The following is a 15,401-nucleotide window of genomic DNA, read 5'->3' as shown; positions in this document are numbered from 1 at the left end:
GGTAGAAGTCCTTCTTCCAACCTGGTGGAGTTGCCTAGTCCCAGAAGACTCCAAAATACATCTTATGTGTGCAGCACTGATGTTCTCCAAGCTGCACTCTCTGAACCCAAGGCCTTGGTGACAATGACATTTGGCAATAAAAAGGTATGGTGGCAGAACAGAAGCTCATAAATAAGGCATATAGATTGCAAACATTATGCTTAGGGAACCATTGGTTTTGATTCTGATTTCTTCCTTGTGCTTATTATACTTAGTCAGCCTTTCCCAACAGCCTTTCAACTCTGTTAAGAGTTTCAGCTCTCAAAACCTCAGCAACTGACCTCCTAGACCAGGCATGTCAAACTGCCGGCCCGTAGGCCAGATGCATCACAACAAAACCGCGCCCTCCCCATTGCCAGCAATGGGGAAAAAGTCGCGATACGTCGCACAACGTCACGTGACGTCACGGGTTTGACATGCCTGTCCTAGACTTCTTAGAAGACTGCAATGTCAGGTTCGCTAACTGAAAATGTTTGTAGACATTGCACACATGATGACTTCTTTTTAATGAAAACACTGTGTAATCCCCCATCCCCACCCCCAAATCTCTGGATTGCTAGACACAAAGAACTATGGAGTTTGTTTCTTTTTAGTATTTTAAACTGAGATAGTACAGTTGCGGCATCTTTTTCCCCCACATTGCAGTAGTTGCACAAAGATCCTTTTAAGTAGCTCTGCATGGTACTTATTAGCATTATCTTCCTATTACCATATAATAAAGATGATGCAATAGTTCATTACATGGATTGCTACAATATGTAGCATTCCTTTACCAATTTGTCCAAGTACCTTTTATGGTAATCTATTGCCTAGCTCTGTAAAAGATAATTTAGCTTTAATCATTTCCACTTTGCAAAATTGAATCTGAAAATTCAATATTGAATTTACTGCTAAGCTTGTAAGCCGCCCTGAGTCTTCGGAGAAGGGCGGGATATAAATGGAATTAAAATAAAAATAAAAATAAAAAAATATTAGGAAAGAAAATTCCCAACCTGATATCTTCTTTCTCTACCCAGCACCCTCTTATTTGAATAACAGAGTTGGAATGGACCCTGGAGGTCTTCTAGTCCACCCCTTTGCTCAAGCAGGACACACTGTATCATTTCAGACAAATGGTTGTCCAATTTCTTCTTAAAAACCTCCAGTGATGGAACAGCCAAAATTTCTAAAGGCAAGCCATTCTACTGATTAATTGTTGTGTCAGGAAATTTCTCCTTGTTTTTAGGATGCTTCTCTCCTTGACTAGTTTCCATATAAGAACATGGATGAAACATCCAGAACAAGCTTCTTTTTTTTCCTTTCAGGTGCTTTGGAAAATAGGTTGACCCCCCCTCTTCTTTTGTGGCAGCCCCTTAGATATTGGAACACTGCTATTATGTCATCTCTAGTCCTTCTCTTCATTAAACTAGATGTACCCAATTCCTGTAACCGTTCTTCATATTTTTAGCTTCCAGTCCCCTAATCATCTTTGTTGCTCTTCTCTACACTCTTTCCAGAGTCTACATATTTTAATATCATGGTGAGCAAAACTGGATGCAATATTCCAAGTGTGGCCTTACCAAATTATCCATTACATTCTCTGCTTTGAGTTTAGAGTCCCATAGTTGCCTTATTTTTTCAGAAATCACAAGGAAGCCCAACTATTTTAGAAGCATCTTTTGGAGCAGATCAAAATGCATAGAGTAGTAGTAGTTATTACTCTTAAGCAAGAATGCATCTCTGTGTATAAAATCTAGTGTAGTATATGCAGTCATGATCGTGGGATTCTGGAAATGCAGAACTTTACATTACAGTCGAAGTCATTAGATTTTTGAGGGAAGAGTTATATACACTTTTAAGAAAGATACTTGCTTCACCTTGCACTAAATGTATAGTAAAAGGAGAGAGGGACAGAGATGCCTGCTGTACTCTTTCAAAACCTTAGGATTCTGCCCAGAATCTATGCCAGTCAACTTTAGATTTGTATGAAAGTTGTAGCTATTGAAGATTGCTAATGGAAGGAGTAGCTAAGCTGCATTCCCCAAGTATTTAATTTTGTGACTCCTGTAGTCCCTTTTATCAAATAGCTTGCTACGTTTTTCACCATCCCAAGGCACAATATAAACAAAGTTCAATGTATGTCCTAAAATAGGTGTGCTATATGTTAAACCAAAAAAACGTATCTACCACCTTGGAGAGTTGATAGGAATCCAAAACCTGGCTCTACTAGTATATGGCCTTGCCCACTCATGTACCTCTCAGCTTCCCTCTTCTAAATGGGAAATGCAGCTCTTGGCCAGATGTTTCCCTGTCTTTTTATATCCACCTTATAAGTTACAACTTTCTTGTAGAAGAAAGTTCTGCGTGTAGTCCATTTGGAAAAATGTGCTCTGATAAACATGTTTAGACAACCACTTCGAAACAGGCTTCGTCTCAATCCTGCCAAGACTGAGTGGCTGTGCATATCGGCATCTCGGATAAACCAGGTTGTTCCACCACTAATGATGGGGGGTGAGGTGTTACCCCCCGTCGATAGGGCTCGCAACTTGGGCGTCCTCTTGGATTCACGGCTCAATTTTGAAGATCATATAGGAGCCGTGACCAGGGGGGCTTTTGCCCAGCTTCGTCTGGTGCGCCAGTTGCGGCCCTATCTGGACCAAGATGCCCTACGCACAGTCACCCATGCGCTTGTGACCTCCCGGCTAGACTACTGCAACGCTCTCTACATGGGGCTGCCCTTGAGGACCACTCAGAGGCTTCAGCTGGTGCAGAATGCAGCTGCGCTAGTTGTTATGGGAGTTTCCTGATACTCCCATGTAACACCTCTTCTCCGTGAGCTGCATTGGCTTCCGGTTGCCCTCCGGGTGAGATTCAAGGTCCTGGTAATGACCTATAAAGCTCTAAATGGCTTGGGTCCGGATTATCTAAGGGAACACCTGCTGCCGGCATCAACTTCCCATCGTCCTGTGCGCTCCCACAGGGAGCGCCTTCTTAGGGTACCGCCAGTTAAGGAATGCCGGCGGGTTATCCCCAGGGGAAGGGCATTCTCTGTGGGCACGCCGGCCCTTTGGAACCAGCTTCCCACGGAGCTTAGGACCGCCCCCGACCTTCGCTCATTTCGTAGGGACTTGAAAGCTTGGTTTTTTGAGTTGTCTGGCCCAGACTGAGGGGTTTTAATTTTTAATTAATGGGGTTTTAGTTAAGTTCAGGGATTAATTTAATCTTAGTTTTAATCATTTTTAATTGTATATGATGTATTTTAACTTTTAATTTTCCCTGTGAACCGCCCTGAGTCCTACGGGAATAGGGCGGTATATACCGGTAAATTTAAATATAAAATAAATAAATATAAATAAATGTACTTTTTGGTTCTGTGGAATCTGCCCATTTGCTTTTAACTTAGTCATATGTTTACTGACGTTTTTGCTTTTTAAAAGCTGCTACTCTGCTTTGAGGACCATACTTCTTCGAATGGGATATGTATCACCATATTTTGTATTTTTTCTTTTTCATAGAAAATCTGTGTAAAAATGTTTAGCCAACTTTCTACAGAATAGTAGTTCTGTTCAAAAGCTGCAGCTGTTTTATTTCTGCCCTTCAGCTTCAGGCAACTATCAGGAACAGCAGGACAGATAAAGCACTTGTCCTCCCCACTACCACAAAAGACCAGGAGCCATTGCTGCATTTGAAACCTCTCCCTCAAACCAGGATAAGGAAAATGCTGAGGAAGACAGAAGCTTCTGCTATAAATGTTTCTGATCAAGGTCCACAGGTACGGTATTTCCAACAGAAGAGCTGGGGGTGGGGGAGGGAACTGGGCAGATAGTTAGGAATGTACATCACTGCATAAAAGCTGCATGTATAGAGAACCACTCTGGCATGGTTCTCCAGGCTGAAAGGTTGCCTAGCTCATCTTTGTTCGTATCAGTGCAAGCGAAGGCTATAAACATCTCAAAAAACGTGCACGTAAGTTGTACAATCTCCTCAGAGATATATTCATCCACGGAAGAGTGGGTGTGCATGTGTGCCTATAGAACCATATTGTTTGTTTTCCATGCACAACAGGGAAGCTTCTGAATCTTTATGGAGCACCAGTCATCTTTATGATAGCGTAGCATAATCCTGTAAAATGTAATTTCCTCTGGAATCTTGCTGTGGATATATTTGCAGGTTTCCTCTAACAAAGAGACAGTGCTTGCTGCACACGTGAAAAAAAAGCCAACTCCTCAGTTGCATCTCTTGCAGACCAGCCCTGTGAAAAAAATTCCAGTTGCTCCAGAAAAGACGGTACCTCTCCAGAAGACAAATGCAAGTAAGTTAGAATAGGTTACTTGTATTTTGCCTTATCCCCTGATCACGTTTCACGAAAATCTTGGTAAGATTTCACAAGTGGTTTGCCATTGCCTACTTCCTAGGACTGAGTGACTGGCCCAAAGTCACTCAGCTGACTTTATGCCTAAAGTGGACTAGAACCCAGTCTCCTACGTGGCAACAAGAATAAATTAGTTAAGAGGGTTTTTTTTAGCTTTTCATTCTGGGTCTTCACTAGCTTGAAAACTTATTGACCCATCATTAATGTCTGATTCTCTAGCTGACAAGTGAACTGGTATTAGTCTTCATTCAAATCATTAGATCCCACATATTTTCCCCTTTCACTATGAATTGCCTTTGTTTCTTGCTCTATTCCTTACTGTGTGACTGCTGAATATCCATAGCACAGGGACTTAGACAAAGTACTCTTGAAAATCCATATAAACAATGTATCTACCTATAAACTACACATCCTTTTACATTTGAAGAATTAGATAGGATCCAGTCACCATGTCTAGAAACATTTTGCTGATTTGCCATTAAATCATATTTTTTTCCTTTCATCACAGGTCAGGTGAAAACTATGAGAGGCAATGGCCCCCAAACACAAGCCATCTCCAAGCCTCGTGGTGGTTCTTGTCAGATTCAAACAAGACACACTGCCACATCTGCACTGGCAAGCCAACTTCCAGTGCCAAAACCAAACAATCGTACTGCTGCTGTTTTAGGCAGGTATGCCGTTCCTGGGAAATCCAGCCAATTTAAACCACTGAGTACAGAAACATCTGGTGGGCAAAGATCCATTAAACCAACTGCTGTGGTTGGGAAGAAAGGTGAGTGAATGCACAAAGATGCTAAAGAGCTTTGCAATTCTGTTGAAATATATTGTTAGAAAAACTATACACTGGAATAAGATTGTCCTCAACGCCATTTCATCTATTAAAATGGTAGACATGTGACGTCACATTGTCTTAGGTGAGAAACAAGTTCTTCATCTAACTTAACCTACACATAACATGAAATAAGCCATCTGGGTCTTGTTTAGATATGCCTAGTAAGGTAGTCCTCAACTTACAACCATTCATTTAATGACACTGAAAACAGTGGCTTACCACTGTTTTCACATTTATGATCATTACAGCTGTTTTCACATTTATGATCATTACAGCATCCTCATGGTCATGTGATCACAATATGGATGCTTGGCAACTTGCATGTATTTATAATAATTGCAATGTCCTGGGATTATGTAATCACCATTTGTAACCTTCCCAGCCAGCTTCTGAAACCACAATTCTTTATCATCCTGAAGTATCATAAAGTACATTTGTATCCATGCCAGATATTGGACTACATAAACTGGTTTATAGGTTATTTACTTTGTGTTTCCTTTAGCAGCACATGCACTAAAATTGGAACAATAAAGAGAAAATTAGCATGGCCTATGTACAAGGAAGATATAGAAGTTCTATACTCTGGATACCAAGACAGTCATGTGTGTTAAGCACACACATAAAATAGCCTGTCTGCAATTCAAGCCTAGAAGGTCCTTGAATTTTGGAGAAGATACTTTACAGCATATCACATACATGTCCTTTTTTGACTTGTGGACAAAATGGACTTGACCATGAATCTTGAACGTAATCTGTTCATAAGTAGAGCACTGTCTGTATAAGAGAAATCCTCTGGTGACCCATTCTTGTTGCACACTTCTACAGTTACATTTCTGTATAGTGTTTTCCTTCCCTAATCTGCATGTTGTCTGATATGTGGACTTCAGCTCCCAGGATTCTCAGCAATGGACACAAATGGTGGCACTTAGGTTGCCATATTGAATCGAAGTGAGCTGCCAGATTTTTGCTGACAACCCTGCTCAATATGTAGAGAGGGAGGTTAAACCTATTTCAAACAATGGAATTTCCCCCATAACGTAGGATTAGAGTTCTGGTTACTTTAGTTTTCTCTGCTCAGTTTCCAGTCAAGAGTTGTCTGACTTTTTTGGCAGCATAAGTTTCCTCTGTGCTAGAATTATAAAATAAATAATGAATTAAATACAATTACTTCTCTTTTCCCTCTCTCCACCTCCCTCTACAGCTGCATGTCAGAAGCCAGTCTCACCTGGCACTTTTCAGAACAGCAGGATGAGACTGCCAAAGACGACAACTTCTAGCAGTTCAAAATGAGGGGCTGGATCCCTGGGTTTTGAAGCCACGTAAGTGTCCTACCACACCAGTGTCAATGGGAAAACATTAGCTCTCTAAGACAAGTCTGTGGGGAGAAAGTCAACCCATGTGCCGATGAGAGATTGTCTGCAGTGCTCTTTTGTCGAATGTTCTGGGTACTGAATGCTTGTGGATCTGATGATTAGCAGTTGAAAATCTATCCACATTGTTTATAAAAACAAAATCCCAGTCCTTGGATTTTAAAAAGTACATTAGTGATTGTTCTAAATAATGGAATAATTTGAAGTGTATGTAAAAAGTACAATACAAATTAATATTAAGTGCATACTGATTTCAAGCGTTTGTAGACCTGTCCTAACTACCTGCTCCATCTGTCCTTTAAGATAATACTACTAGCCATTACTCTAATCTTGGGAACAAGCCCGAAAGAACTGATAATCTCGGATGATGCCTTCCTTTTGAAGATAAAGCTGCTTTGGTCTCATAGAAGGTCCTGGAATCACTTCTTTCAAGAGAACTTTCAAAGCTTGCATTGTGCTTCTCTAATGCCATCACACTCTGGGTTTGTAGTTTGAGGATCTGGAGTAAGGAAGCACTGCCAGTTCTTGACCTATCATTACATTCCTTAGATTTATAAATGAAATTTTTGAGGGCTCAAAGTCTCTTTGAGCTGCAGCCTATGAAGCTTTGCTGAGCCATTGCTGAAAGCTTTATTTTGTAGCTTAAAACTTTATTAGATAAAAAACAGCCTTACTGGAACTCAGTGGAATATTTAGTCTCTTATAAGGTACACCAACCACTATACAGCATTGAGCTGTAAAGAAGCATCATGTAATACTGAATAATATATGCACTGTTGATCATTTTGATATTACTTTAGAAGTAAACACTAACATACGTTTTCAGTTGTTATACGTGAAGTATTTGTTTCTTTTGGTTAAACTTATTCAAAAGTAAGAAACCTTTTGATTCTTATTGTGTGAAAGACTACACAACTCACATTTCAAAACCTTTTATCTTTTCATTCTTATTCCATACCTCCTTTTTATATTAAACTGAGAACGGTCAGTGTTAGTGCTCTTAATCCACAGATTTCCTGTGCTATTAACCTAAACAGAAGTTAAAAAAAAACTTACTCTGTTATGGAGTTGCTAAAAATTTATCCCAAAACACAAATGACACTCATTAAATAGCATTTTTATACTGCTCTTGATTATTCTTAGGGCATTTGTGGCTTAGATGATGGAAAAGCAGCACACAGTGCTGAAAATACCTTTGCTTTTCAGCCAGTTTCATACTATTTAGACCTACAGTATATAAATACAAAAAAATACTTCTAAGCTGTTGCAGTGGAATTCTTAGAAGCCTAGTCTTGAACAGATCTACCTCCCTGCCTTCATTATCCATCTGCTTAATCAAATTTGCAACAACTAAAACAGAGAAAAATGCCTTGAACAAAAAATCTTCAGCTCCTTCCTATTCTAAATTAATTGGTGCTTCCCTAGTGGACAATAAAGCTTTAAGTGAATGAAGTTGAGCCTATTTAAGCAATCTCTGCAGAAGTGGTGTAATAATGTGTTAAGCATCGCAATACTCTTCATTTCAAGACCATATAGCGACAGGACTCTATTCAAAGACTGCAGACTGATTCCTGGATATATGGAAATTCTTCCTTCAGCAGATACTAAGGAATAGAAGATGAATTCTTTGCAGCTTAAGGAGTTGCAACAGTGAAGTTAATCCTTATGCCTTGCACAAGATTGAAGGACAAAATGCTGTATCAATTCTGCCAATATATTCATGAATGTTGTATCGATATTTTCTAATTTCTGAAAATGTGCCTTTCTAATAAAAACACACATCTATATAACAATTTGTAGCAAAACCAACTCCTTGAGTAATTATTGCCGCTTTGTGATCAGTGCTTACTCGGGGATAAGAGAACCAATACTGTAATTCCTTTTCAGCAACAGAAGCTTGACTTTTGTCCCATTTTGATATCATTAATGTAATGTCTCCAGATAGATAAGACTGTGTTACATTGTTCAGACAAAAACTGAATGAATTTCAAAACCTGCAGTGTACCATCATATTTCTGCGAAGATTAAGGGTTTCTCAAAATCAGTAAATCATTGTTAGAAGAACGGGGTGTGTGTGTGTCATTTTTCGATATATGTATATTTGAAAGAGAAGAAATCTAGATTCTGTTTTACAATGCCTCTGCCCAGAAACAGGGAAACCTAATAGCCTCAACTCTTTCTATTGATTTCAGGTTCTTGGTCTTCCCTTTCCCTACTCAATTTTCTAGTAAAGATAGGCAAAGCACTGAAATGGAACCACCTACATGGAACTATGGTTTTATTATATAGGAAAAGGGGTGAACCCTATTATATTTACATTAAGAACCCTCCCTACATACTTGAGATATTTAACCAAAGGAAAAGCCTATAACTCATCTAAAATTTAAAAAAACCATTTTGTTCCTCCAAAAAAATTAAATCATAACTCTTGTGCTTTCCCCTCTCATCAAACTGGGCTTCTTAAGGAAAAGTAAGGTTTGTTTCCCTGCCAATATTCCACCAACTTCAACAGCTGCCTGTCAAGCAGAAATTCAAAGACTACCATTTCCAATTCAGTAGATGAGGCTGTGACACGAAAGCATTTATTTCTTGAATTTCTGCATGCATCACAGCTACTCAAGACTATGGAAACAGCTGTACATGGCTTTAGCTGAGTTCTGCTGGAAATGACTTTACTAGCTAGTGAAGAGGGAAAAGATGGATTGCATCAATGGAAATTCATACTAGAAGACAAGAACCTTGAACCTACAATGGCATATGCTTAGGTCTGGACAATGGTGGTGGCGATTTATTGCCTAGGAAATGAAAGGTGTGCTCAGTTGTAAATATATGCATATACATCTTTAAAAAATAATAAATTAAAAAGCAGACATGTCAAATACATCCTTTCCACAGTTAAAACAGCTAATTAGCTCTTTATAGACAGCAGAGGGACACTTAAAAATTAATTAGCTGCAGTGATGAAGCAGAAGCTGAACTCTTCACATCAAGCTCCCCATACAAGACAGTTTCTCAGTTTTTAATACAGTTAAGGTTTAACACTTCCTTAGTCATGAATGGAGTGGCATACCTCCCCCTCCGATTCCGTCCCACCTGGCACAGGAATAGGTGGAACAACTCTTTTCCCTGGAAGCCGCTGCTGCTGTAGAGAGCTTAGTTTGAATTCTTTACTACCACTGCTTTCAAGTTTGTTTCAATTAATGGATTTGCCATATAAGAAATATTTTGCATAGGAAGTTATTGTAGGCTAGTTTGTGCATTTGACTTGCAGTCTAAAAACTCATCATTTAGAGGTACTTGCAATTGGGATGATGGAGCAGGTAACCAGTGCTTTTTGTCTGGTAGAAATCTAATACTTTGAATGGTTTCAGAGAAGCCAAAATGTAGTAAGTGAAGATGGTTTTTAATAAGGAAAAATTCCCAAGGCTTCATTTGTTTGATAGCTGCCTTAATGGAGCCCTGACATAAAATATAATGCAATGTTGCTTGGAGAAGAATATAATTTCATGTTTTTATGAAGGAATGGGGCTTTATGGAAGACACCGTAGAAATGCCATTGATCTTTCCTTCCAACCTTTCAGCATACCAAAACAAAAGAAATATATTCAGGAATAAATTAGCCTCTACCTTAACAGGTGGCAATTTGAGAGGGAGCCTTTTTGGTGTGCCTCTCCTTGTCCAGGAGTAAGACATCTGTAGCCCTCCAAATACAGCTAATAATCCCCAGCTTTTATCATTTGGGTTGGGGATACCTGTAACGTAGTTACATCTGAAAGACCTCCTGTCCTAGTGACTTTTTCTTCCGATCTATTTACTCCAACGCAGGAGTGTCAAACTGCCAGCCTGCGGGCCAGATGCGTCATGCTGAAACCACGCTCACCCCATTGCCGGCAATGGGAAAAAAGTCGCGATACGTCACGACACGTCATGTGACGCTGCAAGTTTGACACCCCTGCTCTAATACCTTTGCATTTCAAGTTGGCCTTCCCCAGTCAACACCTTTCAGATGTATTGGACTACATTCAACAACCCCCAAGTTGTACGACCAATGGATTATACTGGTTCTGGAGAATGGGACTTGCAGCTCAGACACATCTGAACAGCAACGGGTTGAGGAAAGCTATTATAGATATGGGATAGCCAAAAGTGTGCCCCATTTCCTGCATTTGGAAGCATCACTTACCATTTTGCATTCACCTATGAAGCATGAGGGAAAACACTTCCAGGGCAACAAGGGAAGTCCTGTGGGTTTTAAATACTCCTTCCTGCTGCAATAACTTCAACAAGCCATATATTAGGATGCCAAAGTGGTTCCTGCCCAGATGAATCTTATTTCCATATGTATCTCCAGTTTGCTTCAGTATGAGCAGCGCGAATTGACCAGAATGGTGTTGAACAGCAATACGGGCTCCAGGTGGAACTTGAGCAAATGGCTCTTTTGTTGTAACATGCTTTTTTGGGTGGAGGAGGAGGGGGTTGTGTCTCCTTTCACTTAACCAGCTAAAGTCAAATGGTTCAGAAGGAACACTCAGTGGAAATAACACAGTAGTAGATCATACGCTGAAGAAGCTGATATTTATCCCCTTTGACCTACTGGAATGGGACAACTAGCCACAACCAACTCGTTACGGCCAATTTGCCATGGCCAACTCACTACAGCCAACTTGCTGTGGGATAACTTGCCATAGCCAACTCACCACAGGACAACCCACTGCAGGACAATTGAACAATTCAATTTATTTAAAATAATTACAAAATTATTTTAATTTTTGTCATTCACATTTTATTTTGTCCCTCCTTTGGCATCCTTTCTTTATTGATTCTATTCTATTTCTTTGATATTGGTGTAACTTGTCCGGCGGTGAGCTGTCCCTTGGCAAGTTGGCCGTGGAGAGTTAACCCATGGCGAGTTGGCTGTGGCAAATTGGCTGTGATGAGTTGGCTGTGGCAAGTTGCAGACCCGCGACCTACTTAGCATTGTAGATGCCACTGCAGTGCCAAGTTGACCTTATACAGATTTCAGAGAATCACATTCTATGTGTCAAAACATTCCAAGAAAGGTTTTGGAATTGGCAAATACAGAGGCCACAAAAGGCTAAAGAGTAATGAGCGATATTACTGGAGGTGTTGAAAAGAAAAGCCTAATTTTCTTTCTTTGACAAGCCAGGCCATGACAACAGCCAAGTCCCAATTAACCCCTTATTGTGCAAACCTTGGCTAAGTCAGTAAAGCGCATCAGATTCTGCACCCAGCTAACAAGATTTAACATTGCTGTAAAGCATGACCCCAAGGGCTTTTCAACTATTTAAATTAGAACTCCTTCAGCAATGGTCAAATGAAAAATAAAAATAAAAACACATCAAAGTAACAGTGCCTTCACCCTCCCCAAGCTGCCCCCCTCTTCCCACTCTCCCTTAGCAGAATAGTCTCTTTCCCGGTGAACATTATAAAAAAAGTACTTTCCAAAAGGACCAACATGAAAAATCTCCATTATGAGCAGGCATCAGGCTTGGCTGAGTGTAGAAAAAAATGAAGGCTTCTGAGGCAGAAAGGCAGCAACCTATTGGCATGAGAGCCAGGTGCTTTTGGGAGACATCAAGGCAGCGTTCCTGCTCCAGCCACAGTAGCAACAGGGGGACACGTGCTGACTGGCTGGGAGGAGCGGGAGGCGGGACTTTTTACTTTTTGTCATTTTCTACGAAAATAATTGCAGCGTGGACTGATGGCTCAAGCAGGCCACACCTGTGGTGCTCAACACCTTATGGGCTGCCTCTTGGAGCATTCTGATGGGGCCAAGTTACTGGAATGGTGAGCTGAGCTTGGAGAAGTGGCTGTCAAACAAAGCAGTTAAGAAAGTAACTGTGATCCAAGGAGGAACGTTTCCATTGATGCCAGAGGATAGGCTGGTCCTGCGTCCCTGATCCCACTGCAGTCAGAAGCACCGTGGCTGGAGTAAGCAACTTGCCAGAGAAGAACAAGATCCCCAGCTGACGCTAAACTGTACAATCCATGAATGTAGGCAGCATGATAGCGATGAACATCCTGGGGAGATGGCTCTGGGTCTGGAACAAGCCTACTATTTCAACATTTTTTTTTAAAAAAAAACTTTCCTTAGGCCAGAAAAGTGCAGTTGGCACTAGTGCTTCCCTGCAGAAGAGCAATGTACTTTTACAGCATTCTGGAAAAGTTATCTGGATGATGTATTTCTTTCCTATTCTATAATTGCTTAGTATGGCAAAACCAAGATGTCAGACTCCTATTTTCTGTGTGTGCTGGAGAGCCCAAGACTGAACTGCACCCTGGATTAAATATGCTTCACTTGCACCTTGGAAGGTGTGTTTAGATGCACGCTGCTGGGTCAGAAAAAAGCATGACCATGGCCCCTTGACACACATACATTGCAGAGGAAAGCCGGTTGTGCCCTCCAGATTCAACACAAAGGTTCTTAAGGAATGTCTGGCATACAGTAGGTCTCACACGCGTCCTCTGCACAGCCAGGTCTGCTAGACCCTCCAGCTTCAGTTTAAAAGGTGCTATTTCCCTCCCGTCCAAGGAGAAGCCCAGTGTGGTGTCCGCCAAAACTGGGCTGATCCTGGATTGTTACTCAAGTCAAAACTTACAGTTCTTGGTGGCTCCTAGTTGCAGCCATCTTCAAGCACACTGGCCCCTAGCTCCACCCCATTGTCAAATATGCAATGAAAGCATCTGCACAATAATACATGTCCACATGGTGGCTGCTGAGGCTCCCCCAGACCAATTTTGATAACGAAAAAAATATATATATTCCAGACACGCAGCACTTCCAGACTGGGCAACAAAGCATGAAAATCCCTGAAGACGTGGAGGTGGTCAAGTTTATGTTCTTTCAGTCCATTTTAGAATGATCCAAAGTGCATCTGTTCAACAAGGTCCGCCTCCTGGAACCTGGTGTTCCCCCCCCAGGGGGTTGGGGGGGCAGGTCACTTTTCATTTGGCACGACATACAGTGGGTCCAGCTCCCTGGGCCAGGCCGAGCTGACGGAGACAACATTCCTCGCTGTGGTTTGAGAGCAATCCTGGCTCCCAGACTGGCCAAGCGTGTGTGAGAGAGAGAGTCTGGTGCATGCGACATCAGATTGAGGTTTCATCGCTCCTGCTCAGTGATCAAACACAAAGCGAGACAGGACAGGGGGAACACAAACACATGAGTGTGGTCATGAGCAGGTTTGAGCAAAGCACCCCCCCTGGGGCTCATGTGTTAATGGAGGAAATTAAAAAACAGAAATCTGGGCGATTGAAGCGAGAGGTGAGAGAACAAGAAACAGAGAAGGGAGGAGAGGAGGAGGAAAGGGGGTTAGTGCAAGAGAGCTCAGGAGGAGGTTGGAACAGGATAGCATCCCCCAGTTCCCCCCCCCCTCCCTCACAGTGCTGAATAGGTTGGCTGAGTCCCCCCAGCATCTCACAGGAACAGCTCAGTATTTCTCAGGGACTTTAAATCTGACATGCTGCTCTGGCCCTTGGGATAAGGTAACCCTGGGCTTCCCTTAAAAAGTTCCCTTTCCCACCTAAAGTCCACAAAGGAGGAGATGGCTGCATCCTGCCATTCAGATTCTGGCAGCTACATCCAGATGCAGCTAAGGGGTTATATTTTCTCCAAGAATAGGAACCCTCCCCTCAGTGGAATAGTCAAGGATTTCTGTAACATAAACATCAGGAAGAATCTAGGGAACTGTAAATAGGTAAGACTTTTTTTTTAAAGGCACAGCCTGGGAATAATAATAATAACAACAACAACTATGAAATATAGCAAAATATCAGCCTGAAAGATCGAAAGCACCATTTCCGGCGTGGACAAGAGGCTTCACGCAGGCAGCAAGTTGTCACCCGCAAACCACCAAGGACGGGAGAGCAAGGAAAAGGCTCAGCCATACTCACTCGGAGCCAGAAGAGTCCTCATCCACTGTGCCAGTCTTTATGCTCATGGTGATAGGTGTAAGGCCATTGAGCTGCTCCTGTAGTGTCTGTCGGGGTCGTGGCATCCCACCTCCACGGCTGCCATCACTCCCTGAAGAACCATGCAAGGATACCATTCCTGAGCGGCAGCTGGACAGCTTGTTATGGATGTGCTGGATGCTGCTCTTTTCACTGATGGGTGGCAGGTATTTTTTCTTTAAAATGCCTGAGGGCAAAAGATCCAGAGTTCAAAAAAATAAATAAATTCCTTGCTACAGTCAGGGAACCAAGGCCAAAGGATCTGACTACTTGTCTTTATGGACAGAGGAGCGGGCTTGGTGATGTTCTACTTGTAAAAAACAAAAGGCAGAGCTGGGTGTCATTTTCATCTATAAACCTTAAAGGCATCCAAGATCCAATCCATTTGGTAAATTAAAACAGTCTTGAAATTAATGACTAAAGACTATCTGGTTTTATATATTTCCTTCATCATATTGTCACATCCCATGGTCTTAGGCCCATCTTAAAAGAGATCAATTTTTTTTGTCTCAATTGTAAGCTGATAACTTGGAGAATCTTCATCCCAGTGCAGTCTTTAACTTTACAAAAATTGCCCTTGCCAGATTATCTGTATAATGTATATAAATTCTTATAAATTAGTATTGTGGAGCTTTCTCACCAAAGGCTGCAAACAGCCTTACGTCTGCCCAAACAGAGCTAGTTTTATTAACAGGAAAAAAAATTAAGCCTAACTAACATTGCATCTTTTAATACTGTATGTTCCCAGTGCTTTCTCTAGGCCCAATCTTATTTCTAACAAAGAATGACACATAATTAGATTTGTTGATTAATGGGTTATTAAAAGGTTATGTCCTAT

General features: G+C 41.3%; 1 protein-coding gene across 1 annotated transcript in view; it reads right to left on the bottom strand.

Moving 5' to 3' along the window:
• Positions 1-13,702: 13,702 nt before the first annotated feature.
• CELSR2 (cadherin EGF LAG seven-pass G-type receptor 2) overlaps positions 13,703-15,401 on the bottom strand; it is a gene marked incomplete at both ends in the record, with an annotated part of 103,776 nt that continues 102,077 nt past the window's right edge. Inside the window, 2 exons of the mRNA XM_081322187.1 lie at positions 13,703-13,724; positions 14,507-14,750. Coding sequence (XP_081178313.1) covers positions 13,703-13,724; positions 14,507-14,750 — 266 coding nt within the window. The remainder of the gene's footprint in view (positions 13,725-14,506; positions 14,751-15,401) is intronic.

Source organism: Vipera berus (assembly GCF_964194415.1).
Source record: "Vipera berus genome assembly, chromosome: 3".
Lineage (NCBI taxonomy): Eukaryota > Metazoa > Chordata > Lepidosauria > Squamata > Viperidae > Vipera > Vipera berus.
This window is presented reverse-complemented; position numbering and strand designations above follow the sequence as displayed.